Source organism: Lingula anatina, chromosome 1 (genome assembly GCF_051362555.1).
Source record: "Lingula anatina isolate TDL-2025a chromosome 1, LinAna3.0, whole genome shotgun sequence".
NCBI lineage: Eukaryota > Metazoa > Brachiopoda > Lingulata > Lingulida > Lingulidae > Lingula > Lingula anatina.
In genome coordinates this window covers 55,190,156-55,217,998 of record NC_141767.1, presented here as the reverse complement: position 1 = coordinate 55,217,998, position 27,843 = coordinate 55,190,156, and the positions used below count along the sequence as shown (strand labels likewise).

Genomic DNA, 27,843 nt, shown 5'->3' with positions numbered 1-27,843 from the left:
TCCAGAAAAAAATGAAACATTTGACTCTAGTCTAACTTTGAAAATATAAAAAGAACTAGAAAAGCACTCTGAGAGCGTAGACCTCCGCCAAGACAGCAAAGTCTCCACCCAGTGCCGTTTCAACCCTAAATTTTCATTCTATAATGATTGTTTTTTATTTTTGATTATTTATTGATTATTGATTGATTATTGATCCGGATCATAGACAGTACATATCAGAATCGAGTGCTAACGAATGGATTTTCAGAGAAGAGCAACAAACTGGGAAGACTGAAAATGATAACTCAACAACCTGCCGGGCGAAGACACTGAATGCATTAAAGTTTTCGATTAACAAACATATGAACGAAATATTGTATTCCATCTGACAATTTTGATAGGATCTCCGCCCCATAGAATAGTTATAGTTACTGCACATTAGTCGCTACCCAACTGGCTGTTTACATTCTGCAGCAATATTTACTATATTTCCGGTTTCGCATGCGCAACACAAAATTCAAAATGGCGGGACAGAGAACACCCCAGACTGTCGATTCAAGAGCAGAACTAACGGAGTTGGTGAAAAGAAGAGCTGAAATAGCTGTAAGTAAGATTATACATAATTTGCTGTATAAACTAATTCTAACAGTAAACTGGACGTATCCTAAGTATACAGGGGTGCATCAGTATGGCAACTAATCCCTAGCATAATAATAGTCCACTTCCGGCGCCAAAAGATGATAGTGAATGACGTTGAGTGGCGCTAGATTTGAAAGTGGTAAACTTTTTCATAGGCAGTCAGCCTATCAAGTTTTAAGCCCAAAATACTCGTAGATATTATTCATCTGAAATGTAGACGTTCGCACTTTTTATCTCACAGTAAAACCGAAAACTCTGTTGATGGGAAAACCGGTTGACTTTACAAGAGTGTGAAAGTTGAGGAGATGAGATGCAAGATGAAAACTTGCACCGTGGCTGGTTCGGCAACTGGCTTTCATCACACACTTTTTAAGACCTTTGTTTTCATGAATTAATACAGCATAGATATCAATATCATTGAATAGGAGTTAAATTAATACATGAATATTTGGACCCTCCAGCACATACATCTCATAGACATAAATCCTATACACATAGGATGCTTAAAATTGATAATTATAATAACTTTTATTAACTTAAAGGGACAAAAAATAGGATTAAAAACGCCTTTTTAGTGCATGGATTGCTTCTTTTTTAACTTATCTGAGAACAATTGCTATGGGTAAAGCATAAAATGGCAGGTAAATGGCCTTAATCAATATCGAAAAAAAGAATCATATTCACCGTCCACTTTCGAACCCCGGGCGTCAGCCATCTTGACACAGTTTGAAATAACGCGGCTTCTCGACTCAGATACGAGATGTAAACAATGCAAACAGCATGTCGTTTCGAAGGTGAGCGTGGACGTGAAGGAGAAGAGGAATTGCTCACCGAATCTTTGCAGGTAAGCGAGTTATATTTACCAAAAGTACTTTAAAATGGGAAGATGGCAGTGGAAATCAAAATGTCTGGCAGAGGAAGTTAAAAAGCGTAGATAACTGCTAATAATTAACGTTTCCTCGGGTAACGCACTCGCAGCCAAATCACTCGCACTGGGTACTTACTACTAGTTATATGAAGCGAGATAGTGCACTTTACCCCTGAGGTGTATAGTTCTGTAAAGCAGGAGGAATACCCTTTTCTGCTCAATGTGGTCATCTACCAGTACTTACAGACTAACCTCACACCATATTCTCGCAGGGGAATCCCATGAGATATACAATGTAACTCGAGTACTAGTGGGGTTAGAGGGTGTTCTTTGTACGACACGTAACTACGTTAGCTTATTTGTTCATTTAATAATATTGTCAATGAATATGATTATAAGGAATGATTTTTTAGCCTTTCAGAGGAGGAATTGGGTGATATACCCCTTCAAGCACGAGTGAAGAGATCAGGTATGTTAAGAATTTTAGCAGTATAACATGGGCGGATCCAGGATTATTTGAAAGGGGGGGGGGGTCCGCGGATGCATAGCCGACCCCCCCTAGTTGGCGAGGGGTCCTGGGCCTGCTTAAAACTTTGGTATTTTAGAGGGTGAACAGTGCCATTTGGTATTGTTTAGCACTTTACTGTAGTAAATTAGCTAGTCAAAATTCTAATTCCAAGTGGGGAATATTAGTGTGATTTTTTTACATCAGTTCTTTGAAACCATGTGTGATTATGTTATTTCTTCTTGTGGCCTTTATGATTTAATGCAGCTGCAGATATTTAAATTTAATTTTTTTTTTTTTTGCCATAATCAGACTTGCTTCTTTATAATAAGCTGGTTATCATGTAGTGGTCATGCCCTCTAATTTGTTGATTTTTGTTAAAGAATAGTGCTGTTATGATAATATCAAAACATTTTTTTCTTTATAACCATTTTATGTAATTTTACTATTACAGTGCCTCAAGTTATGTCTGGAAAACTCATACCAGGAAGCACTCCAATCTTACGATACTGCATCACTTCAATGTCGGTGTGACAAGTTGTGTAAACGACTGCTACAAAAAATTTGCAGCGATGACCACATGATCCACCACCTTTTACCAAAACCGAGTGAACAGTTTTATATTATAATGCCCATGTACATGTATTTAAAGTGACAATACTGAGATCAGCGAGAGCCTCAATGCCTTTATTTTCTGTGCATTGTCAACTCTTCAATAATTTTATAATTTTGTCAAATACATCCAAAGATTCAATTCTAATGCAATACTTGAAAACTTTTTTAGAATATATTTTAATGTCGAACATGTTTTTCTAAGAACTAGCCCTTTAGTAAATTAACATGTACTATCCAACTGTTATTATTAATTAACATATTGTTATGTACAAAGCATAAGCTGCAGTATCAATGAAGCATTAACTGGGTAGAGATTATGAATGAAATAAAAGTTTAAATATTGAAACATCTTTTATTTATATTTGGCAAAAATACAAGAATAAACAAAGTTTGCTACATAAGTTTGGAATTTGGCCAAATCATCTTTATTACTACCTGTCACATGTAATGAATAAGACATACACAGATTCTGTAAGCTAGAATGCATAATTATTTTCATACTCATTAATGCCATCTTCATAAATAAGCCTTCTATTCAAGCATTCACAAACTTTCACATTGTGCAGTACACATTATAGTATGATAACATTTTTGAGAGAGACTTATTAATAGCCAGGCTATCATGTTAAGAGTCTGATGTACATGCAGACCCATGAGGATTGCAGATCAACAAATTATCCCCCTCTCTGTCAGTGTATTGACTCATGTGAGCTGTCTCCATGCAAAGGGATGTGTCATAAGAAAGGACCAACCCAACTTACACAAACATAAATTGTTTCATCAGTAAGATATTCACACATACTTTTCCAAGATGTGCAGGGAATAAATAGAAAGGTATAAATATTTCTTTAAAAAATACAGGCATAGCTTCCCTGCATGAATTCTAAATAATGGCTGAGTGGAGAATTGAATACAGGCACAAGTGTTCACTCAAACCATTTTTGTAGGTCTTAAAAGAAATGACATGCAGTCATTTGCCAAATACAGAATTTTATGCTGTAACAAAGTCACAAAACTGCAACTGGTGATCTTACAAAATCTAACAACACACTGGTTTAAAATCAAGTTGAAATCACAATATGCCACCAGTACCATATTCCATAATACATTTGATGTCATTTAGATTTAAGAAGTAAATGCTGGACCAAAATGGTTTATTCTCAATATCAGGCATATGACTTAGGTTTGGGAGGAAAGACCACCTTGTCTGTCTGCATTATAGCATACATGTAAGTGCTAGATGGTTTGAAGTCAGCAGATTATGCTTTGTCACATTGGCAAGATGAGTTCACTGAATATATCCTGTAAGCAGCACTCGAAAGTCAGGAAAAGTCTCTCACTATCCAACTCGTCCCCGCTTTGGACCCTCAAGAAAAGTTCATCTTTTTTTGGTGGAGAGCCATGGAGTTCCTCTTCCATGTAAAAAACTCTTCTTCAGGACATCATACTGGCAGTTGCTCATAACCTTTAGGTCTAAAAAAGCAAATCAAAATAATAATAATAATAATTTATTAAGATTGCAACCCAGTGGGTTGAAGTTGTACATAGTGTTAAGAAAATTATAATGAAAATAAAGTGAATATTTGCTTGAATAAAACTGAGTTAAAAGACTGCTACTTGAACTTTAAAATTATTGTACTTAGGATAAAAGACAACATAATACTATTGGAAATTTAAAAGTGCATACGGAATAAAAGAGCATCAGAATCTGTCGGTCTTAAATTGTGGCACTTTGTTACTATTGTTTGATCTTAAAAGACGATTGGAGTGATCAATAAAGATGTGATTCAGTTTGTCAGAGGATTCAGTTATTTTGTAAAAGAAAGTTTTGCACAGATCTCTTCGTTTATCTAAAGTACACATATGCCAGGTTCAGGGTTTCATCATAGTATAGGTCAGGGAAAATAATCTTCAAAGCACGAGTTTGGTCAGTCTCTTAGAGTTTGCATTGCTCTATAGTTAGTCCTGGATGCCACACAGGGCAGGCTTATTCTAGAATTGAGTGCACAATACTTTGGTAAAGCTTAGCTCGTTTCAGTTGACGGAGGAAATAGAGTCTTGCGTTATGTTTACATTATGTGTCGCCAATTTGGAAAAAAAATTGATAAAAGAGAAATCATGCACCTATATGCTTAATATATGAGGAGTGAATATCAGCTTATTAAAATTCTGCTTACTCTAAAGACATGTTTTAGTCCCATGTTGGATCATCAGGATCCTTTAATTCCCTCTTCTTCAGCATCTTCCTCCTCTTCCATCTGCACTTCTTCCAGTTCAGGCATACCATAGGAAAAAGTTACCTTGATACTGCAACCAAAAAAAAAAAAAAAAAAGCAACAGTACATTAAATAAGATAATCGAGTTTGAGAAAAATTATGTAAAAACATGACTGAAATAAGTATAAAACTCAACTGAAATAAGTATAAATGCCATTTTTCTCAATATGATCACCTTAAATTATCTAGACTGTCATCTTCAACTGCACTAGTATTAACTACAACTTAATTTTGAAGTTTCTTGATCACTTCATATTGGTTTAATCTCCGAAATACTGGTTGGAAGTTAAAATTGTATGATCTAAATTATTACTCTGGACTATTTAATACATTAGAGAGATGTACCAAACATAAACATGCAATATCCCCTTTCTGATTTATTTATTTATTTTTAATGTAAAAAGGAGACAAATTGTCTTTAAAGTATAAAATCAAAATACTACTATTTATTTTCACTTATAGTTGACATGCCATTTAACATTGGGTTAAACTTAGATACAATAACAGCTTCTGCACATTCATTTTGGGATTTAGATGGCTAAAGAAATAGCATCTTTGTCATATGTCTTAATTACTGTGGTATGCCTAGATGTTAGAGGCACAAGAGATGTGCCCTCGGTAAGTCAAAAATTCGCCCTGGTCATTGTAATGTATATGTAATGAGACTAGTATCTCCCACCATGTCCGTTTTTATTTTAACTTTCTTTGCTCTATAAACTAACCCAAACCCTGTCAGAGTCGACATATGAGCAACACAACTTGCAATTTCTGTCATCGATACCACTCATATTAGTTACAATTTCATGGCATATTTTGACAGACGAGCCTGACAATCGTTAAGATATACAACGAACACACGTAAATAAACATAAATCTCTGTGCTTAATTAATATTTTCACTGGTGTCTTATCTCAAAGATTATTGTAAATGGTACTCACAAATCCAGTAAATACTTCGCGGCCAGGCCATTCTTCGTATGCATGGCCACCCAAGCAGGTTTTTATCTGCCTTCTTCCTCGCCGGTGTTTATTGTTTGCCTGTCGTACATTTGCTGATACACTGTTTTACGCATGTTTTTTGTAAAGGCTGTTTCTTTTTCCTTTTTGTTATCTGTCTTCACTTCTTCGAAGGACTCCCAGCATAACTGAGCCTCCTGTTTCACGTTGTCCTTTCCCGGCAGCTTGAACTGGTTTTAACTAGGTCGCAATACGAGAATCTCGCGAGATCCGGAAGTCTAGAGAGCTCAATTATGAAAATGGAGGTGGTCGTTGGTAAACCTCCGCTTAAGCGGAGGTTTTCTTTTTATTGTATTTTCCAAAAATGTTACAGAGCGATGGCGAGTGCCGGGAATGATAGATTAAAGGTTGGTAAATCGCGGAAAAGTAGTGTTAACCTCGGGATAAATCAGGATAAATCAATTTTGGCGCGAAAATCCTCTTTTGTGTCCTTTTAATATATACATGTACAAAATATAACTCAGAAACATGAAAACTAATGGAGCTCTTAAAAGTGATACATAAATAAAAATAAATAAAATAATAATGATGATAATAAAATCCAGAAATTTGAGATAAAAGTTAAATCTGCATGGATATAGAATTTCATTTTTTTCTGTATACACTTAAAATGATTTTAAGTAAACTTCATTCTCAAGTATCCGTATAGTAGTATTTGTGCAAATGCATAAAAACATTTCTTTATTACAATAGAAAAACTAAAACAAATGCACGAACATGACCAAGTTGTTCCAGTTTTATGCAGTCTGTGTGTGCGAATCTTTTTTTTTTTCAACCTCGCAAATAAAAAATTATATCTTCATCTGATTTGCTTCACAATTAAATTTAAAAAGAACATCAACAGATGCGATTACAGACTCATATCCCCAAGATATAGCAAAGAATCTGTCTAGAATACAATAAATAAGATAGAGAAAGTCTGTAAATTTGCCCTGGTTCCAACTACCTGTGAAAGGACACAGAGAGGATCTAGGATGGGCCGGTGTGACAGGAATGGTAGTCCCAGTCCTAGAAATGGAAGTCAGGTGTCCAATATGATTACTACAGGCTAGGGTTAGTCAGAGTATTGGGGTACAAGAAAGTTTATGGAGCGAATGCCACCTGAAAAAGTAACAGACTTCAGCAACTAGCAGGCTACCATTAATGATTACTGTCACACTGGTCGCTAAAATGGAAAATGCCAACGTTTGTCGTAGGGATTTTACCCGTGTCTCAATAGAAAGAATGTACGAAAACATTGTACTGAGGTCTAGGGTAATGTTTTATAGTGTTGCTTAAATCTGACTATCCACATTTTGTGTTAAATATGCCAGCTACCTGTATTGTGTTAATTAATGCTGTCATTTTTACATGACATTTGATTTGTATTTGTACCTTACTTCTATTTAAGGAAACCTTGGCCAACTTGGAGAGACAGATCTATGCATTTGAAGGTAGTTACCTTGAAGATACAGCTTTGTATGGAAATATCATTCGAGGATGGGATAGATATCTTACTAATACAAAGTAGGTGGTTTGGATTTTATTTGTATAATAAGTACAGTCAAAATAATTTGCGCAAATGTTTTTCTTAGGCTGTGTTCACATGAAAAATTTATTTTCTAAAAATCTGAAAATCTATTTGTGGTATCTTGTGATCACAGTCTTTGTCCTGAATACTCCATGGCGTAACTACGGGCAGCGTGAGCCAGCTTTGAACGCAAACAACATCATCATCACCATCCATGAAGATAACAGGAGAATCAGTTAAGAGCTGCACTGGCGCACTATCGTTTCATTACTGGAGTACTTAGTGTGAGATAGCGATCAGTAGTTTTGCTGAGACTCAGAGTAGCATCGTCAACAGTAGGGTCTTGTGTAACAGAACAAGAGAAGCAATTAAGAGCTGCAATAACACTTGGATCATCCACGATCTCCCGCTGACTATCTTCTACTTATGAAGTCCCTTGAATAAATATGAAAACTGCCTTTCTGTCTTGCTCAGATTGGTTATGATCTCCAACTGATGATATGAATAATGTCTTATCGCCTTGTTTGGATCATTTTTGATCTCTCGCTGACCATCTTCCGCAAACTAAGTCCCTTGAACAACTACGAAAATTGCCTTCTCGTCTCGCTAACCATCTCCCGCTGACAATATGAAAATTGCCTTCTAAGCTTGCCCAGATTGCTCAAGATCTCCCATTGGGAATCTTTCAGTCCCTTGAATGAATATGCCTTCTATTCAGATCACTAAAGCCCCCTTTACACTGGACGGCGTCCTTTCTGCGTCCCGTTGTACCAGGGGTCGAAACAGACGGTCGCCCACTCGCCAATGCGACTTAGAAACGACCCGGGCGACTACCTGTCACGGGTACTGGTCCGTTTTGGCGACCGCTGAAAAGTGCCGAACATCGTTGCCAAACCCACAGTCTGTGACGTTAAGCACTAGCCTGAGGCAATTGCCCACCTAAAGTGGCACTGGGCTAGTAAAAAAGTAGAAATTTTATAAAGCACTAGCTGTAATTTTGAACCTATTTTAACACTCAGTAAGATTTCAAAAATATGAGTCGCCAGTCTTCTTTGTCCCTGCCTCTAATTTGACGTTTCTAGATAGTATGATATGCCTCTTAGTTGAAAAAACTCACACCTAGCTCTAACTACTGAATATTGATTAGTTGCTATAAATAGCTTCACTGTAGTTATTTATAGCAGCAGTCTGTCTGATCAGCATGTCGGCATCTTTTTATTTGACCAGTTTGTTGTCATGACTACAAATTGCTGTCAATCAAGAAACTGGATCAGACCGGAATTCTTTGGTACTAGCAACAGGTTTTGTCAAAACAACACTGTCTTCGAAGCAAGTGTAATGTATGCGTTATCTCATAGAACATTTAGGCTAGGACCACTTAGCAGACTGAGGGGTGGAGTATTCTATTTCCTTTTTTGTTTATATTTTTTATTTATAATTTTAATGTCCATGAGTAAATACATGGCAGTTACATAAATACCCTATGAACTATTCTTGACAATGTGGCATAGTTCGGTTTATGCCATGGCTACCCCTCCACACTTTGTCCTGGTAAAGTCCTTGAAAAGTTGTTTTTACAAATATATAACCAAAAGAATTGTTACCAAAAAAATTGTAAGACGTTTTTTTAATTCCCCTTACAGCACCTATGTATTTTAAATTAGAAGTGGCATTATATACCTATGTAATTGGAAATAAATTGTCAGAAAAGAGCCATTGTCAATAAAAAGAATAGGAATTAAAAAAAAAGATTTTGATTGCATATAAAAATGGGAAAAAAGATATAATAAAAATATGAAAAGGGTAACTATATTCAGTATTACAGATTTAAAAAAAGAATTTTTTCAATATTAAAACAATTAAATATATTCTTAATTAATTTTACCACACCATCAACTAGAAATTAACCTGATTGACTTTGTTATTCACTTGCTCTACTTCTATAATAAGGTTTATAAGAAAGTACAGTATGATACCACAACTCTTCACAGCATCTGCTTAAACTTAAATGAATTATGTAAATTGGGCTAGTGTTTTTTGGTTCGGGCTAGTAAAGTTTGAGAGAAGTTTTTTTTCGTTTCGCGTTCAACCCCAGCAATTAAAATTAAATTAAATTTTTAAGATTAAAATATGGATATATGTAGAAGTTATATTTATTTCATAATAATTTTTTATATATCCATTTTATTTTTTATATATTATGATGATGATGAGCTAGCAGAGGAGGATGTGTACAAACAGTTAAAGGAACTGACTGGAATATGAATGTGTTTAGATAATCATATAGTCATAAAAGTGGATGTTAAACATGTATGCGTTTTCGTTATATCTAGTAGCTTGAAACTACTAATTTTTAATGTAAAATTTTACGGACCAGTACTTCTTGGTACGGACCAGTACCTCTAAGGTCCACTGGTCCGTATTGGCCAGTCCTGCCCAAATTCTGTTTTGACCCCTGTTGTACGGTCCTGTTTGAGAGTCAAAAACAATAATACCTTTGCATGCCGACAACTGGCCTATCATTGAGCATTCATTTGCAACCAAAGCGGTGCATGTGCCTTCTTTTTTTACGACCACAGCGATACCAGGTTCACGGTCGCAGAAAGGAGGCCATCCGGTGTAAAGGGGGTTTAACGAATATGAAAGTTGCCTTTTCGGTTTCGTTTAGATTATCTATCACTCGTGTGTTTGTAGTTAAATGACAAAGCGTATACATTTTTCAGTATTAAATATTTTCAGATTCTTTCACAGGTAAAAAATCGCAATAGAAGACAATGTTTTGATCAGCATGGCCCCTCAGTATAAGAAAGAAATAACTTACCTAATAACATCGCATAAAAAGGGAGAAATCTTGGATTCAAAGCAAAACCAACCTATAAATTAGTATGTCTTAAATGATCAAAAATAAACCTGCAATCATTTTCTTGTTAAGTTACGGCAGATATTGAATACCATTTGCAATTTGACCATCAGAATTGCACTGCTATAATGTTAAAACATTAGTTTGAGTGATAGAGACTGATTATTTGGTTACCAGTCAAACACATTAAATTTGGCAAAATGAAAGATGTATTCCTTCTATAGCCAATAATCATTGTTTACAGCATATGCACTTAAATAAAGATAGACAGACAAACAAGTCTATGTACATGCAAGCAGGGGTGGTCTAGACATCTTTAAACATTAATTTGTTTGAAAACAAGATCTGATTTTTTTTTGTTTGTGTGTGTGTGTGTGTGAATGTCTCAGTTCATGAATATCTTTACATTATAGGAACACCAACAGTAAGGCAGATAAAAGGAATAGGAAATTTAAGGAACAAGACAGGTTGTTCTCCAAGTCTTCTGTTACCTCTGCTGCAGTAAGTATTGAAAGTGTGCCACTAAAAAACATGGTTTTATGTCACTTTGAAAATTGAAATTATTGTCTGTTTAAATTATATTTGTGATGGCCAGGGTTTGGCATTAACAGTTGTTTGATCAACCAGAGCAACTATAATAAGTCACTTTTCATCAAATGTAGATTGACTTGTGGAATAGAGTTTTCAGTTCTATGGTGTATTTTAAAAATATTTACCTTAAGGATGTTTAACTGGATTAAGCTTGTAACCCTTCTAACAAACTTCAACCTATTTTCAGTTTATATACAGTAGTTTATTCTTTTTCCATTAGTTTTTTAAGGAAAGGATGGCAGGTAATAGGACTTCTCTCTAATATGTATAAGATTCCTGAACATCTGTAAAACACTGGTTACCTTCATTGTTGTCCAGTAACAGTAGAACATATTGTTTGCAGAAAAGAAATACTGATATTGCAATGCAAATTTTAAAAAACATACTTTTAATACTTTTAGGCTGTAAGTGGATTAGCTGATCAAATAGACAAAAGTAAGTACTGTTTCATAAATATACAAAGCTGTCTGTTCGTTTCCTCGCTGTTGCCGCCCGACACATGACCTTCGCCCCATAACTGCCCAACCGTATATATATATTTTACTTTAAATTCACTGAGTGGCTATGTTTGTTCAAGATTGCTTTTGAAAATCGGCATGATGGGTTTATGTTTAGGGTAATTATTCTGTTATTATTATTTATTTATTTATTTATTTATTTATTTATTTATTTATTTATTTATTTTTACAATTTTGGAGAAGTTTGCCCCATAACTTTCAAAAATTTAAAAATGGAACTCTTGGTTACATTTTGGTGTATTCATGGTGTGACTTTGAAGTTCTGTGGGCCTGAAGACCTTTGGTAATCACATTTTCTAAATATCCATGTTAGCTGCAGTGCATAATTAAAGATTGGCGGTGATTATGCTGTTAAAAATTGTGTAATATTGCATCAAAATTGAAGAAAACCCTATTTTGGGCACTGCAGCAGTAGTGACCATTAAAGGAAAACTATGCCACTTACTCTTCTCAAACTTACAGGAAAGAAACATAGGACTAAAATACAGCAGCACTTTTTTTTTAATGTCTGTATATTTGTCAGCTTTGCTGTCTAGTTTTAATCTAAAGATAAAATAAGGATGGACAATGCTGTTCATGATTTATTTTATTATTTACATCATATCATCACCAGGAGAGCCAAACAGTCCATCAGAATCTCAATCACCAAGTAGTCAACTTTCCCAAGCACACAATGCACAAAGTTCACAAAATGGAAGTGGAAACAGCAGTGGTAGTGAAGCTGGGGGCAGTATACCAATTCAGAATCATTCTGGGAGGGTCCAGAAATCAGCTAAACACAGTAAAAAAGGAAAAAATAAATCAAAACACAGGCAAGTAAACTTTTCCCAAATTGCCGTCTTTTTCGTTGAATATTATAATAATGAATAACCTAATCCAGGATAATCATTGTCTTAGTGATGTGATAGAATTTAACAGCAAAGCATATTTGGTATTAGAAAATATTGTGAACATTTCATATTGATCCTTCTTTTGATCAAACCTTCCTTTGAAAATGACATTGAATAAAGATATTCTATGTTACAGGTTAGAAGTAAAACTAAGAAAAGGAAAGGATGGAAGTAAGTGAATGTTTGCTAAATTGATCAGCGAGTGTGTATCTTTACTTTTCATGTCTGATCAAGAATGGTAACATTGGTCGCTGTCTTTTTGCATATTTGAAAAAAAACTTAGATATTCAAAATTAAATCTCCAAGGGGTAGCCAGAAACAAATGTCTTAAATTTAATCTTAATAATACCCACAGCAAGATAGAAAACAGTTCTTGAATCCTTAGATATTGTTTATTGTTTGTGTTATATAGAAAAGTATAGTTACATTCACATGTGATTAGGGTTAAATAGGCTATAACATTCTTTAGCACTAAATTCCTTCACAAATTACTCTGGGTTAAGCTTTTTATGTACAGACATGGTTCATTTTTCTCAATCTGTCATTTTCATTATGTGAATTTGAACTCTCATGGGCCTGAAGCCTCCTGCTAGTTACATATTCTTAAAGGGATAATAACTCTTCGTATGAGATCTATATTTCACAATAAAAACATTGTGAATAACTCATAGAAATATAATATATTCTGTTTTACCACAAAAACGGCAGTTATAGCTATTATTCTGATATCTGAGCTTGTCTTTAGACCACGTGACCTCCATTGATGGCTATACTCTGCTAAAATCTCTTAAGAGATTTTAACAAAAAACCAAACTTTTTAGAAAAAAACCAGGGACTAACTTTGAATGTAAAAATGGATTCATTAACCATTGGTAAGTATGGGAAAATTGTTGTTTACTCCAGGAAAATTCATTTTTTGGCCAAAACGAAGAGTTATTATCCCTTTAATATCCATGTTACCTTTTGTGCATGTTTAAAGTTTCTGTGTTGATTTTACTAATAAGCAATATGTGAAAATTGACAAAATTATCTATTTTGTGGATTTTTTTATGTCTGCACATTTGACAGCTTTGCTGCCTTGTTTTCAGATGAAATTTACTAATACCATTTTATTATTGTACCACCAGCGTAGGCGCTGGCGGTACACATGGTTTTAGTCCCGACCCGTATGTTCCGCCGGCTCCGCCGGCTCCTGCGGCTCCGCCGCCAAGTCACCGTTACCGCTTCTCCTCCTAGACGGTAAGGGCCTCCATACCCATCTCTTAGATTTAGGTCACCTATAATCTCAACTCGTTCCACGTAAAATTTGGGCTTTGTCGGTATTGGGGTCTAGGTGTGGCACTCATTGCAATGCACCCTTGTCCAAAAACGGCAAAATTAAATGCTAATTATCTCCCCTACGGAAGGAATTATGGGAAAAATTTCTACAGACAGCTTTCCAAAAGTCATATGTGTAGATTTCATATATGCCCTTGGATTTGACCTTTGACCTTTATTTCAAGGTCAAACAGGCCAAAATTTTCAAAAAAACAAAATTTTTGCCGAAAAAAAAATTATTTGCGGCCTTATTCAGATACCACACAAACTTAACTAATAATATTAATGGAAAGAGTTACCCTTCGGGTCATCTTTCATCTCCGTGAATTTGGGGTTAATCGGTGCATTTTCACGGGAGTAGCGGCCATAAGATATCGAAACTTAAAACTGTCTCTAATTTGGGAACCGTTAATGCTAGACACCCATTCTTTTTTGCATTTTGTAGAGCATGTAAAGCCCAACACTGCAGGTGGTCTCTGTTTTTTTGTATTCCATACCGTTTCCGAGTTACGCTGTATCAAAAAGTACATATTGGTGGTGAAAGCAAAATGTGCAGTACGGTAATGGATAATAAATTTTGAACTCCGGAAAAATAAAACATAAGGCTTGGCAAAGCAGACAACTTGTGGTCAAAAATGACATTATTTCATCAAATTTGAACATCTGGAACTTCAGAGCACCTCCCATTTCAAGAATTTTGACCAAAAAGACCTTTTCTTTATTTTAATTAATTTTTTCTGTAGGAAATTTATGGCACATTATGGTAACTCCAAAATTATAACATTTAGTCCCTTATATCTCCAAAACTGGCAGAGATAGGTCCATAGTTACTATTGAAGTTGAATAGGAAGTCATATACTGGCAATCTAAATGTGACCTTAAAATTGACCTTTGACCTACTTTTCACCATGAACTGAACTTTGCAAATTTTGCTTCCCTTTTATCTCCAAAACTGGCAGAGATAGGTCCATAGTTTCTATTGAACTTGAATAGGAAGTCATATACTGGCAATCTAAATGTGACCTTAAAATTGACCTTTGACCTACTTTTCACCATGAACTGAACTTTGCAAATTTTGCTTCCCTTTTATCTCCAAAACTGGCAGAGATAGGTCCATAGTTACTATTGAACGTGAATAGGAAGTCATATACTAGCAATCTAAGTGTGACCTTGAAATTGACCTTTGACCTACTTATTATCATGAACTGAACTCTGCTAATTTCTTTTTCATTTAACTCCAAACCTGGCAGAGATAGGTCCATAGTTACTATTGAAGTTGAATAGGAAGTCATATACTGGCAATTTACTGTGACCTTGGAATTGACCTTTGACCTACCTTACAATGAACTTAACTTTGATTGTACCATTTTTAGTTATATATATATTTTTTGCATATTTTGAAAATTCTTGTTGATTGCATTTTTACAGCTTGGCAAGCACAAGACTGGTGGCTGTGTTCCTTATTTTGTATATGTGGGGGTCTATACGAATGCGCTTGCTCCAGCTGGTGGTACAATATTCGGAGGCGGTATCGCCTCTCTGATCCTCTAGTTGATTTAATGAAAAATGTAATTTTAATCTCATAAATAAGGATACCAGTGGCAGTAATACTTTAAGAAATCTGTTTTAAGATTGTTATTACAGTTTTGTTTTATTTCATTTATTTCAGGAATATAGGATATTATACCAATGAGGAAAACTTAAATCATCATCCAGTATTGTGGAAAATCTTACACGGGATTGTAAAGCAAGAATGCGCCTGTCCATAATACTGTAATTCAGGAGAAAAACAATTCATCTTACTAATTCCAAAGAGCCATGTCAGAATATATCATAAAGGAATATTGTCAATGCTGATCAATTTTCTTTAAAAAAAATGGAAAACCAGGCTTGAACTCATATATACACATTTATACAACATGACAAAGCAAGCATTGTTAAAAAATATGTTGAGCTGTCAAGTCTGGTCTTATTAAGGCGTTTAATTTTTGTTGTGCATTTAAAAGGAGAATGACATTTTTGACAAAAAGTGACTGAATTTTTTTTAAGAAGTTCAGCATTTCACACAAATTTAATTGAATAGGAGCGTGCATCATTTTTGGAGGCGTCCATTTGAGGAAATGAGGGTTCATTGCTGATGTCAGCATATTTATCACTTCAGTTGTAAATTTAGCATGCATTCACCTAGTATTGGTATAACTGTTTTATTTCATAAATAAATTTTGTACAGGAATGAAATAAATTTTCGATTTTTAAAAAGAGAATGGTTGTTTCTGTGATTTAAATGAGAGTTTTGAAAATGATGCACATAAATCTGTTTTCAAGATGTAGGATTATTGAAAGTTTGAAAAGAAGTCCCAAAATAAAGCCAGCTAAATCTAGTGATTGGAAATTTTCTACTAGATTTATCACTTGAGGATATTGTCACCCTTTGCCCAAAACTCCTTATTTACTGTCTTACATACATTTTTTCTGGGTAAAAGATAAATCTCCGGTGTTCAGTGTCTAAATTAAAGGGATAACAACTCTTCTTACAAGATCTAGGATTCATGATAAATACATTGTAAACAACTTGTACAAACATAAAATATTCTATTTTACCACAAAAAGGGGCAGTTACAATTATTATTCTGAAGTCTGTTTGTCATCAGACCACATGACCTCTATAGATGGCTATACTCTGCAGTATAAAGCAAAATAATTCCTTTTTTAATGAAAATCTGTAATTTGGGGCTCGTAATGCCATAACAAAATCATTTAAACCAAAATAACGACAGGGAATTGTAGCCTATACACTCTTAGTCAACTCTGCCCATAATTGTAATAATAAGAATAATTAGATGCTGGAAAAAATCATTTTCGGTATCTGGATGATAGTAAAGATCGAGTTACAATAGCCTTGAATATTGACAGAAAACACTATTTGCGTATTGGACTAGCAATATATATATATATATATATATATATATATATATATATGCAATGATTCGATTACTACTATTCTGTGATCTGCGGAAAATGAGGGTACGTACGGATAAAATTTAGTCCCAAAATGTGACACGTCCCTATACTCCCGTTACCGATAGATACATAAAGGAAAAACTGAAAAAACGTCTTTTTAGATTTAAATACCGATAGATCCGATTTTTTATTGCTGTCCTATATATTTGCGTTCCTATCGATACGACGTCCTCATAAACCCACGTCCTTTAAATCCACATACCTATAGATCCACGTATTTTGAGATCCAAATACCGATAGATCCATTACAGGTATGCTTTTGCTCAAAATGGTTGATATACTACTCAGTACATAAAATGCACTTCTTTAAAACGACAGTACACATATTAATCCTTTCAGCAATATATTATTCTACTAGATCGTTTTCACACAAAAATGTGTTCTATATTTCACAACGCTTACTGTTCTAGCGTCAGAACACTGTTTAAAGCGTTCTCAAAATGTAACATTCGAACACGTAAAAAGTGTTCTGAATTTACATGTAAATGTGTTCTAAACAAAACAAACAAAAAAAAGAACATAAAAATGTGTTCTATATTTCACAACGCTCAGTGTTCTGGCGCCAGAACACTGGCTTGCGAAACGCGTTCTCAAAATGTAACATTTGCACACTTAAAATGTGTTCTGTTTTATGTTTACGACGCGTTCCCGAACTTTAGAGTGTGATAGACGGGTAGACGCGAACGTACATGTATGTCTTGTTTGAACACCTAATAAATATATAAATACATAAATAAATGAATAAATAATAAATATCAGGTTGTAATTAAATCAGATCACTAAGTGGATCAGTATTCGCAGCCAGACTATCACTCGAAAGCCTCATACCTGTATCACAAGTTGATATCGGCCTTTTAGCCGATTACGATGTCAGATAGATGGATCTAGCGGTACCTGGATCTAAAGATACGTGGGTTTATAGGAATCTGTTGGTGGATCTATCGGAACGTAAATTTAACGAGACGTAAATCTATTGAGACGTGTATGTATAGAGACGTATCTATCGGGACGAATATTTTATTGGGACGTTTATCTATATGGCGGACCCCGGATATGAGATCTCTCACGACTAACGCAATCAAGTCGGTCATCAAAACATCGCGGTTTCAGTCTCACCTGACACATTTACTTAACCTCGATCTACATGTCTGGACAAAAACTCGAGGTCACAGATTTTTGTTACCTAGACTTTATTAAATGTCAAAATATTTTTTTTAATAATAAAGTTGCACAAAACCACGCAACAAAATTAGCGTGACCTTGACCTTTGAATGTTGCAGACGATTCCGTCGCACGCGGACCCTTTGCTGTCATTTGCTAAGCAGTGAAAAGATTTCTCATTATTTAGTTTCTTTTATTTGTGTAGACTATTAATACAGGTTTTATTTCACTCGCTGCGTAGATTGGGCGTTGGACCAACAGGATGAATACAATTTTAAGACATTGATTTGAATGTTAACATTTATCAGCTGTTTTTTAAACCGCAGAAATGCGCCGTGGGATTTATTATTTAGTATCATCAAGATCTTTTTTTTAGCATGACGATATTTTAGTTCGTGGATCTACTGTGTATTGTTAAGCAAATTTGATTTCGTGTGAGGGCTAATTTCTCCACTAAGACCCCGTGCTGAGATGTAAAAATACACAGGTATGTTCCAAAACAAAATAATTAATTTTTTCTGTCAGCCAACGGGATGGATGTGTATTGACGATTACGCCCCAAAGGCAAAGCTGAAATTTAAGGGCTCGTACATGTAAGATATTGTCTAAATTTGGTTAATCTACTTGATTCAATGCCTCTCCTATTCGGGGGTAATTAGGGTTGCAATAAGCCTACTGGACAGTCCGATAGTCCGAAGGTTCATTGGTCCGAAGGTTCATTGGTCTGAAAAGTGGTAACATTTTCATCGATTTTTTAATCAAGGGTTCATTGGCCCGAAGGTTCTATAATGAATATTCGGACCAATGAACCTTCGGACTATTGAACCTTCGGACTATTGCTACGGCCCCGATTGTTTATGTGGACCCTAGAAATGACCTTCACTCTTCCTATGCTTGGGAGTTTTTTTGTACGCATTATCTAGAGTATCCACAATTTGTTTTTGGCAGCCAAAAAGACCTAGTTACAAAAGAAACAAAGTGATGCAGAAAGGCCAGATCCAGGAGTCCAGACAACCTTTTTTCAAACCCCTTCACATGACTAGTCAAGAAAACTGTGGGTTCTTCAACCTGAACAATATTAATAATTCTCAGGTAAAGATAATAGTCTTAAAAGGCCAAATAGAAAATTACTTAATGAATTATCTCAAAGTTTTTTATAAATGGTTTGATATATGCATTCATCACATCTTTATGCATTTTTATCTGTATTTTTCCAAGAAAATTCACTGTTTTTCAGGTGAATTCGAATGCACAGTTTTTTAATCAGCAAGGTGAGTTATTTCTAAAAAGGAGAAAATTATTCTGAATTTTAATTGGCCTTTTAGATTTCAGACATGCTGAAAATTTTTCAGAATGGCCGGACATTTGGACCGGAAGTAATGAAAAATTTGCCGAACCGAACGTATTTTTGTCGGACCGAAAATCACCCTATTCATTTGAGACAGATACTACCAGTACGATTAGGGTAGCTTCCTTTGTTTGTGAATGTGATAGGTTTGAAATGGAAGGGAAAAAAACGCTTTGGGTTTTATATAATTTTATTAGTGAAGTATGTCGAATGATGACTGCAAATTCAAAATTGCTGCTCTAAAACTTGGTCGGTCCTTTGGACCGACCAAGTCCAATTTTCTACCGGTCCAGACAAATTTTCCCGGTCATGACCGATCGGACCGACAGTTTCAGCATGTCTGAGATTTTATGTAAATGCATTACCAAATTAAATTGCATCTTAGGATGCACTTGCAAACTTCAATTCTTTTATTAATATTGATTTCTTATGAATTGATATTGATAGTATAACTTAAATGTTGCAACCATGTAAAATGATGGAAGAAATTAATTTTAAGAAATAGAACAAGAAAGGAATGAGTGGCGACAGGATGAGTTTTCAAGTTTGTCAAGACTGAAACAGACAGCTGAACAGCTTAGAGAATGGGAAGTTAAGAATGATATTGAGATAAAGAAAAAGGTTGGTTTTCTGTTGTTATACTAGCATTCACTAACATTTGCGTATTTCTAAATTTGGAATTTTCAAGCGTACTGTGTATAAAAACACTATTGTTTTCAAAAGAGTGAGTTAATTCAACCTATTGTGTAGGATGAGGCTCTCACAGAGAGAAATAAAATTTTTGCCTTTTCAGAGACAAGTGACCACTTTTCTGTATAAAAAAAGCAAGTGGTTTGATTGAGTAGTTTTATGACTAGGATTGGCCATGTTTGAAACATAAGGATACCAAAAATGAGGCTTTTCCTGCATCTAATTATTCAGTAATGCATTTATATTTGTGCTGATTCAAAACAATAAAAAAACCTTGAAAATATAAAATATCAATTTTTTTTTCATTGCAATTTATAAGTATATACTCAAAGCTTTGATCATCAATTAACACCTTCGTATTTGGAGATGAGATATAACAATTGGTATGGGGCATAACTTCATCCCTGAACAAGACTTTATAATGATAATGGGCAGAGTTGACTAAGAGTGTATAGGCTGCAATTCCCTGCTGTAATTTTGGTTTAAATGTTTTTGTTGTGGCATTATGAGACCCAAATTACAGATTTTCATTTAAAAAAGGCATTATTTTGCTTCATCAATGAAAAACTTGAACTAAGACTTTAAGAAAAATTGCTGCTAGTGTTTTGGAGTACTAAATGGTATCATTGAATCACCATTGAAACAGCGATTGTGGGTGCTCAGGTTAAGGAAAAATTTAAGAAACCGACTTTTCTGTTTTTACCCCCAAAACACAATTATGAATCACCTGTAAGATTACCTTTGTGTAAATGTTAATTAAAAGGATAACAACTGTCTATTTTGGCCAAAAAATTAATTTTCCTGGGTTAACAACAATTTCCCTATACTTACCAATGGTAAATGAATCCATTTTTACATTCAAAGTTAGTCCTTGCTTTTTTCTAAAAAGTTTTTTTTTTTTTTTTTTTTTTGTAACAATCTCTTAAGAGATTATTGCAGAGTATAGCCATCTATGGAGGTCATGTGGTCCGATGACAAACACAGATTTCAAAGGCTTTGATCGTCTATTTGGAAACGAGATATAGCAATTTGTATGGGGCATAACTTCATCCCTGATCAAGACTTTATTACGATAATGGGCAGAGTTGACTAAGAGTGTATAGGCTACAATCCCCTGTCGTCATTTTGGTTTAAATGTTTTTGTTATGGAGTTATGAGCCCCTTATTACAGATTTTCATTAAACAAAGGCATTACTTTGCTTTATCAACGATAAAATTTGAATTAAGACTCTTAAGAAAAATTGCTGGCAAGGTTTTAGAGTACTAAATGGTGTCATTAAATCAGCATGGAAATGGTGATCCTAATTGCTCCGGTAAAGGAGAAACTTTACCCCAAAATCGCAGTTATGATGTCACCGTAAGATGATGTGTACTAGTAAATGTTAATTAATTACCTCTGCCAAGGAGGTTATGTTTTCACCCCTGTTTGTCTGTCTGTTTGTCATCAACATAACTCAAAAAGATATGGATGAATTTCGTTGGAATTTTCAGGTAGGTCAGAAATGGGTTAACTTAGAAGTGATTAGTTTTTGGTGGTGATCTGGATCAATAATCAACCAATAATCAATAATCAAAAAACTAAGTTATGGACCGATTTTGATGAAATTTTCAGGAACTCTCAGAAGTGGGCCAAGGGACAGATGATTAGTTTTTGGTGGTGATCTGGATCAATAATCAATCAAAAAGAAAAAAAAAACTAAATCATTACAGAATGAAAATTTAGGGGTGAAACGGCATTTGATGGAGACTTTGCTGCCTTGGCGGAGGTCTGTGCTCTCTGAGTGCTTTTCTAGTTTAGTCATTGAACACTGAAGATTGATCTTTTACCCAAAAGAATGTATTTAAGGCAGCAAATTAGGAGTTTTTGGCGAAGGGTGACAATATCCTAAAATCTCATAAATTTAAAAAACAATAAAATTCAAGTATATTTACAAAATGTATTAAGTAGGAAATGCATTTTAATTCCTATTTTTCAAAGAATGAATGGTGTAAAGTTAGCTTTTGACAGTAAGAAAAAAGTACTGAAAATGCAATTGAAATTGTTGTAAGCTGTTGTTCTAGCTGTGCCAATAAAGTGCTCCTGTTCCTTAATAACGCTTCATATTCAGGCCTACCCAACTACCAGACACTGTACCAAATGATCCAGAATTCAACGCAGATCAGACCCTGGTTTCACAAAAAAACTTTACCCCAAAATCAGTTCCCTGGCTTAGTTTACTAGGATTTCCATGAGAGTGCTGTTACACTGCTCCTGATAAGATGTGCCATGTGATCATGTAACAGGGAACCTGACTTCAGTTTTTTTTTTTTTTTTTTTTTTTTTTTTGTGAAACCAGGCCAAGCCAACTAATCCACTGGTTTTCAAGATGTGTATCAGTACGCACTTTGAGGTATCAGACACGGCACCCTCTTGGTACACAGGGTTGGAGATTAGTGCGTCTCATCAAAATTCATGTGCTACTGCTATTTTCCACAGTTTATATAATAACTGGAACAATACTGTGATTTTTTAACATAAAGTTAAGGTTTGAACATAGCCAGTGATGTTACGTAAATAACTAGGTGCAGTCTTTTAATATTAATTTAGTATACTAGGTCTAATTCTGCCAGCAGAAGCACATCCTGTAAGGGGTTAAACAAGTCATCTTGCAAAATTTGTTCGGGTATGATATTGTGAAATGCATACTGATACACACCTTGAAAACTGGTAGCGCGATCCCATCTACCAGTAAATTCTGGATCTTTTGGTGCTGTGTCTGGTAGTTGGATAGGCTTTATGTTATCTTTGTAATTTGTTCAGTCCCCTTAAGTTGTGGTACATGTTTTTTGTTTGTTTATTTGTTTTAGGAACATCTAATTCAAGAAGGAAAGCAGACTATAGAGTCCCTTAGGTCTTTATCACTTGATCTTCAGGTAGTATAATATGGATGCTTTTCAATAATATTTCAGTTTACATTAAGTTGGTGTGAAAATAGGATGGCATGTAATCTAAGTAAATTTCTTTCAATGATGTATTTCATAGTAGGTTTTATCAGTACTAGTAAATGGTAATTTTCACATCTTTATATTTTCATTACTGTGAGATCTTTTTGCAGTTGCAAAATGAAGAGCTTAGTCGGAAACTTCAGGAGGAACTGGAAAACCAGGAAGAAATTGCAAAAAAGTAAAATTAAATTGTTTGTTTAATGTTTCTTTTTATTTGTTGTTGTGGTTATAATGAATTTGAAACATTTTGTGAAAAATGCTCACTGTATAACAGAGACATAAATCAATTTAGCTTACAGAATAAGTTTTTTATTTCATTTTTTATCTTTTTATTGATAAGAAAAAGACCAAAATCTTTTATTGGAACTTAGAAAGATAGTCATACTGATAGAAAGTTCATTCAATAGATCCATAGAATGCCTTTACTTGATGACCGTTTTACCTGCATCTCTGCTAACTTAATCATAATCTGATGCTAAGATAGAATTGACAATATACTAAACCATCTATTTCAGTGTTTCTCTTTATGTTTAAGCTTTATTTTTTGTAACTTGAAAACATTTTTCATTTTAAAAAGAGTTGAAGCAACAAGAGAACTATGTGCACTGCTAAAAAGCCATATTTCCCGTTTGGATGAAAAATTGCTTCAATGTAAGTATTGATTTAGTTCAATAAAATCTATGTAAAATTTTGGTGTGTTCATATGTCATATTAGTTTTCATAAGTCATATAGCCATCACCTGTATCTATCAGTGTCATCGTCAGTGTCACTGTGCTGTTAACACAATAAATTGATATCTGTGTGACTTATTATTGTCAAACTTACTGAAGTTATTAATGGCAGCTTTATTGGACCTTTTTGTATACCAACACAGATGCATATTATATCCACCATTATACAGAAAACACGAAAACCGTGTCATATTTTGCCTAAAACTTATAGGACTGATTCATAGGACTAATATACAGATCAACTTTGAAAATAACCTTGATCAGTTCAGTTTTGATAAAGTAATGCCTTTTTTCTGCATCTTTGCAATATTGTTATTTGATCATATAAAAATGATGGTAAACCTGTTATCGTGTATTGTGTAGTAAAGTGTAAAAAATGGAAATAAACTCATATCATTGCAGTTTGTCAGATTCAACCATTCACTATGTTCAGAAGCTCAGAATGGAGCAAATTGAATGGACATTTAAAATTTGATATTTATTCCCATCTGAATAATTTTCTTAGTTGATCATATAAAAATGACAGTAAGTTGATTATTTTGTTTTTTGTATTAAAAAAAAAGTGTTGCAAATGGAAACTCATTTCAGAACATTTATCTCTTGTTTACATTTTGGTGTTTTCAAGGTGTGACTTTGAAGTTCTATGGGCCTAAAGACCTTTGCTAGTCACATTTTCTAAATATCCATGTTACCTGCAGTGCATAATTGAAGATTGGTGGTCATTATGCTGTTAAGCATTATATAATACTGCATCAAAATTGAAGAAAACTATTTTGGGCATTTTGTGCATTATTATTCTCTGCTTTTTGTCTGTACATTTAAGAGCTTTGCTGCTTTGTTCTCATTCTGGTTTTTCAAAGTTTGAACTTGACCTCTCATAGGCAAGAAGCTTTATGCTTGTTATACGTTTTATTTACATCATTATTGCCTATTGTGGGTAATCAAAATTTGATGTTGACTTTGCAGTTAAGCACAATGTATTATTGCATCAGAATTGACAGCAGCCAATTTTGTGCATTATTATTTTCTGCCTTTTGTCTGTACATTTGACAGCTTTGCTGCCTTGTTTTAATTTTTTTGTGAATGTCTGTATGCATATATTAATTTTTCCTTTTTTTTATTCTAGGTGAAAGAGAAAAAACAGAATTGTCAAACTTGCAGAAGGACTATGGCAGTAAATTTGAGGTAATTGATATATATATATATATATATATATATATATATATATATATATATATAATGTTTTGAAATGTTTTAGGGTGCTTTCCCAGAGATTTAGATCGATCTAAAGATAAGTTTTAGATCGACTTAACTCCCTGGGGGTTCACGCTAAATTGCAGTCAGCCAAACGGGCACCATAGTTAATTACACCCTTACAGCTTTTAGTAGGCGGGACAGACGCTTAAGCCGGCCAAGCTGACAGTAATCTAGTGAGACTCCCCACAGGGATAGATCGATCTAAAAATCTATGGAAATGGGGTGTAAGAGGTTACAACTATACTAAAAACATGTCAGTTTAGGATAAGGTCAGTTCTGATAAGATGATTTTTACCATTAAGCTGTGGTTGTGAAAAAGCTTGCATCTGGATATGTTTATATTCATATTCAATTCTAAAATAACACTTATTTTGATTTTCCAGGAACTGTCTTTCAAGTTTCAGCAGTTACAACTTACATCATCAGAACAGCAAAATGCATTATCCAACCAATGTTAGTATAACTCATCCTTTTAACATAAAATCACTCTTGTATTGTATATAAATATTTTGTCTGAAAGACAATGTTTTGATTATTTTACAGGTATAGAAACCATTTATATTGTTTAACTTCACATACCTTTACATGGTTTTCAGTGATAAAAGAAAAAGAGGAAAAAGCTAAATGTTTAGAAGAGGAGAGACAAAAACTAGTCCAGTCTAAAACTGAGGTTTGATGTGTCTTAATGTTCTAATAATTCAAATATGTTAAAGGAGCTAATATTCATTTTCATTTTATTCTATTATGTATTTTTCTAATCTGAAATACAAGCTTTGTTTTTGGTAAATTTTCCAGCAGAAAGTGGCTTAGCAAGTCAAAAACTTTTACCAAAAGAGTTTGAATGACAAAAAACTTCACTAATACAAAGTGTATCCACAAAAAATAAAGATTTTCATCTAAAAGCATAAAAGTGCCTCATTGTTGGAATTGGAGTACAAAAGTAAATAGCACCTCTTACAGTAACAAACATAAGGTGAAATGACAAAAAAATGCACAGTTATAAATGACTGATTAATTAGGCTGCAAGTTAAATGCTAAATTATCTTCCAAATATAGTAATGACTTGTTTTCATTTTTCAGATGCTGGAAGTAGAGAAACAGTTGGAAATCAAGCTTGATGAATTGGATAGCCTCTCTGCTGCACTTAAAGAAAACCAAAAAGAAGCTGAAGTTCTACAGCAGACAGTTGGTTGGTTTGAAATATTTGCAAACTTAACATCAAGAACATTTATTACTTACTACAAAATTTTTGCAAGTCTTTTGGTCTGTTCATTTGTGGGTGCTTTTGTTTGTTTGTGGTAAAAAATTCGCCCAGCAATATTTTTCTTTCAAACTTTTTTGTAGATAGGTGAAAGACCCAGAATGAACTGTTTGATTTTCATAAGAATCTGATATATATGTAAAAAAATTCTTGATGCTTGAAATTATTAACGTCTATGATATAGGCTACATGAATGCCTCTCTTGCTATGAAATTTGATATTATGACTGAATGTTTACAGACAGGTCAAAAACAGTTGCTTTCATGTCTATGCTAAAATAAGTGTTTCAGTGTCCATTACTAAGCACTAACCACCATTAAACAAGATTGCTTTAAAAAATTTTGTTAGATCTGTTGCATTGAGTTTTGTATTTCTAATATTGGATGAAATCTCATTTTAAGGACCAGACTATGGATAGGCAATAGCCTGCGTGATTGTTAACTCCTTTGAGAGTGCATCACATATGGAGGGTATGGGGGCTTCTTCATCCATGCACCCCCCGCCCCCAATCTAATTGCCCAAGAAACAATTGTTTATGCTGAAAAAATAACATACAACATAAGTAATGCTTTATCGCTCTGGTCACACAGTATAAAGGGTCCAGACGTGCCGTTGATACAGAGGACTCCACACTCCCTAACAAGTTGAATGAGTTTTATTCTCGTTTTGATAGGACCAACCACACTCAGGTCCACACACCAACCCTAGGGGAGCGCGTGCCGCCATTTACTATTCAATCATGGCAAGTCAAGTGTTATTTCTCGGCTTTAAACACCAGGAAAGCTCCAGGCCCTGACGGTATAACATCACGACTTTTAAAGGAATGCACAGCCCAGCTTTCAGATGTGTTCGCGGAAATATTCAACTGGTCAATTGAAATGTGCAGAGTGCCTGAAATATGGAAGACAGCAACCATCATACCTGTGCCAAAAAGTAAAACTGTAGAGAATTTAAATGATCTCCGTCCTGTTGCTTTGACACCAGTGCCTATGAAGATATTCGAAAAACTTGTTCTGTCTTTTATTAAAACTTTAGTGCCAAATAGCTTTGATCCACTCCAATTTGCCTACCGCAGTAACAGAAGTGTAGACGATGCTCTTTCTATGTGTTTACACAAAGTTCTCGAACATCTCGATTGTAAAAATGCCTATGTTAGAATTTTATTTGTTGACTATAGCTCAGCATTTAATACTATTGTACCAAGCAAATTGTATTTTAAACTTTTGGATGATCTTAATTTTCCACCAGCACTCTGCGATTGGATTTAAGATATTCTTTTAAACAGAAAACAGTCAGTAAAAGTCGGTTTTAACTTCTCGGACACTATAGTTTTAAACACTTGGCACACCCCAGGGCTGCGTCTTATCACCTTGTGTATATACGTTATTCACCCATGACTGTGTGGCAAGGGAGGAAAATACATTTTTAATGAAGTTTGCCGATGACACAACTTTAGTCGGCTTGATACACCATAATGATGAGATGTCATACAGGCAGTTGGTTACAAGTTTAGTAAATTGGTGCACAGACAATGACTTGATATTAAATGTGAGCAAAACAAAAGAAATGATCATAGACTTCAGAAGAAATCAGATAAGTAAAAATCCCTTGGAAGTTAACGGTAAAGCGGTCGAACAGGTTTCTAATTATAAATTACTAGGGGTTCAGCTGAATAATAGGTTAACCTGGGGCGATAACATCACGAAGCTATTGAAAAAGGCACGTCAACGAATGTATTTCTTAAGGAAATTGAAAGCTTTTACCAGAAATGTGTTTATTTTAACGAACTTTTACAGGTGTGTTT

At 34.4% G+C, this 27,843-nt stretch overlaps 2 protein-coding genes and 2 long non-coding RNA genes across 6 annotated transcripts in view; 3 read left to right on the top strand and 1 right to left on the bottom strand.

The window, feature by feature from the left end:
* The first annotated feature begins 392 nt into the window (after positions 1-392).
* Positions 393-15,848, top strand: LOC106155080 (chromatin modification-related protein MEAF6). The gene is made up of 7 exons (XM_086999018.1): positions 393-582; positions 7,289-7,404; positions 10,682-10,769; positions 11,261-11,294; positions 11,991-12,189; positions 12,404-12,438; positions 15,254-15,848. Exons 1-7 carry the CDS (start codon positions 481-483, stop codon positions 15,259-15,261), a joined length of 582 nt encoding a protein of 193 aa, XP_086855144.1. The 5' UTR covers positions 393-480; the 3' UTR covers positions 15,262-15,848.
* LOC147764802 (uncharacterized) lies at positions 1,140-2,952 on the top strand. The gene is made up of 3 exons (XR_015331703.1): positions 1,140-1,462; positions 1,900-1,955; positions 2,446-2,952. It is a non-coding gene; the product is annotated as an uncharacterized LOC147764802 (long non-coding RNA).
* On the bottom strand, positions 3,530-5,965 carry LOC147764801 (uncharacterized). Its single transcript, XR_015331702.1, has 3 exons — positions 5,821-5,965; positions 4,784-4,913; positions 3,530-4,079 (listed from the first exon to the last, which is right to left on the bottom strand). It is a non-coding gene; the product is annotated as an uncharacterized LOC147764801 (long non-coding RNA).
* Positions 15,849-17,885: 2,037 nt separating the features above from the next.
* The window catches only part of LOC106178926 (uncharacterized), a 30,769-nt gene continuing 20,811 nt past the window's right edge, over positions 17,886-27,843 (top strand). The window contains exons 1-11 of one of the 3 annotated variants that reach the window (XM_013562294.2): positions 17,886-18,253; positions 18,715-18,858; positions 19,004-19,037; positions 19,614-19,735; positions 22,652-22,717; positions 22,900-22,967; positions 23,367-23,440; positions 24,648-24,706; positions 25,162-25,231; positions 25,375-25,448; positions 25,859-25,967. In XM_013562294.2, coding sequence (XP_013417748.2) covers positions 18,748-18,858; positions 19,004-19,037; positions 19,614-19,735; positions 22,652-22,717; positions 22,900-22,967; positions 23,367-23,440; positions 24,648-24,706; positions 25,162-25,231; positions 25,375-25,448; positions 25,859-25,967 — 787 coding nt within the window. In that variant the 5' untranslated portion in view covers positions 17,886-18,253; positions 18,715-18,747. The remainder of the gene's footprint in view (positions 18,254-18,714; positions 18,859-19,003; positions 19,038-19,613; positions 19,736-22,651; positions 22,718-22,899; positions 22,968-23,366; positions 23,441-24,647; positions 24,707-25,161; positions 25,232-25,374; positions 25,449-25,858; positions 25,968-27,843) is intronic. The other 2 variants (XM_086998989.1, XM_086998988.1) reach the window with 2 other exon arrangements.

Bases quoted from the DNA above. Each gene is read 5' to 3' on its own strand.
- LOC106155080 (XM_086999018.1), top strand. From the start codon at position 481: ATGCGCAACACAAAATTCAAAATGGCGGGACAGAGAACACCCCAGACT. The intron at 10,770-11,260 runs GTAAGTATTGAA...TAATACTTTTAG, and splicing joins CTTCTGTTACCTCTGCTGCA to GCTGTAAGTGGATTAGCTGA. The intron at 11,295-11,990 runs GTAAGTACTGTT...TATCATCACCAG, and splicing joins AGCTGATCAAATAGACAAAA to GAGAGCCAAACAGTCCATCA.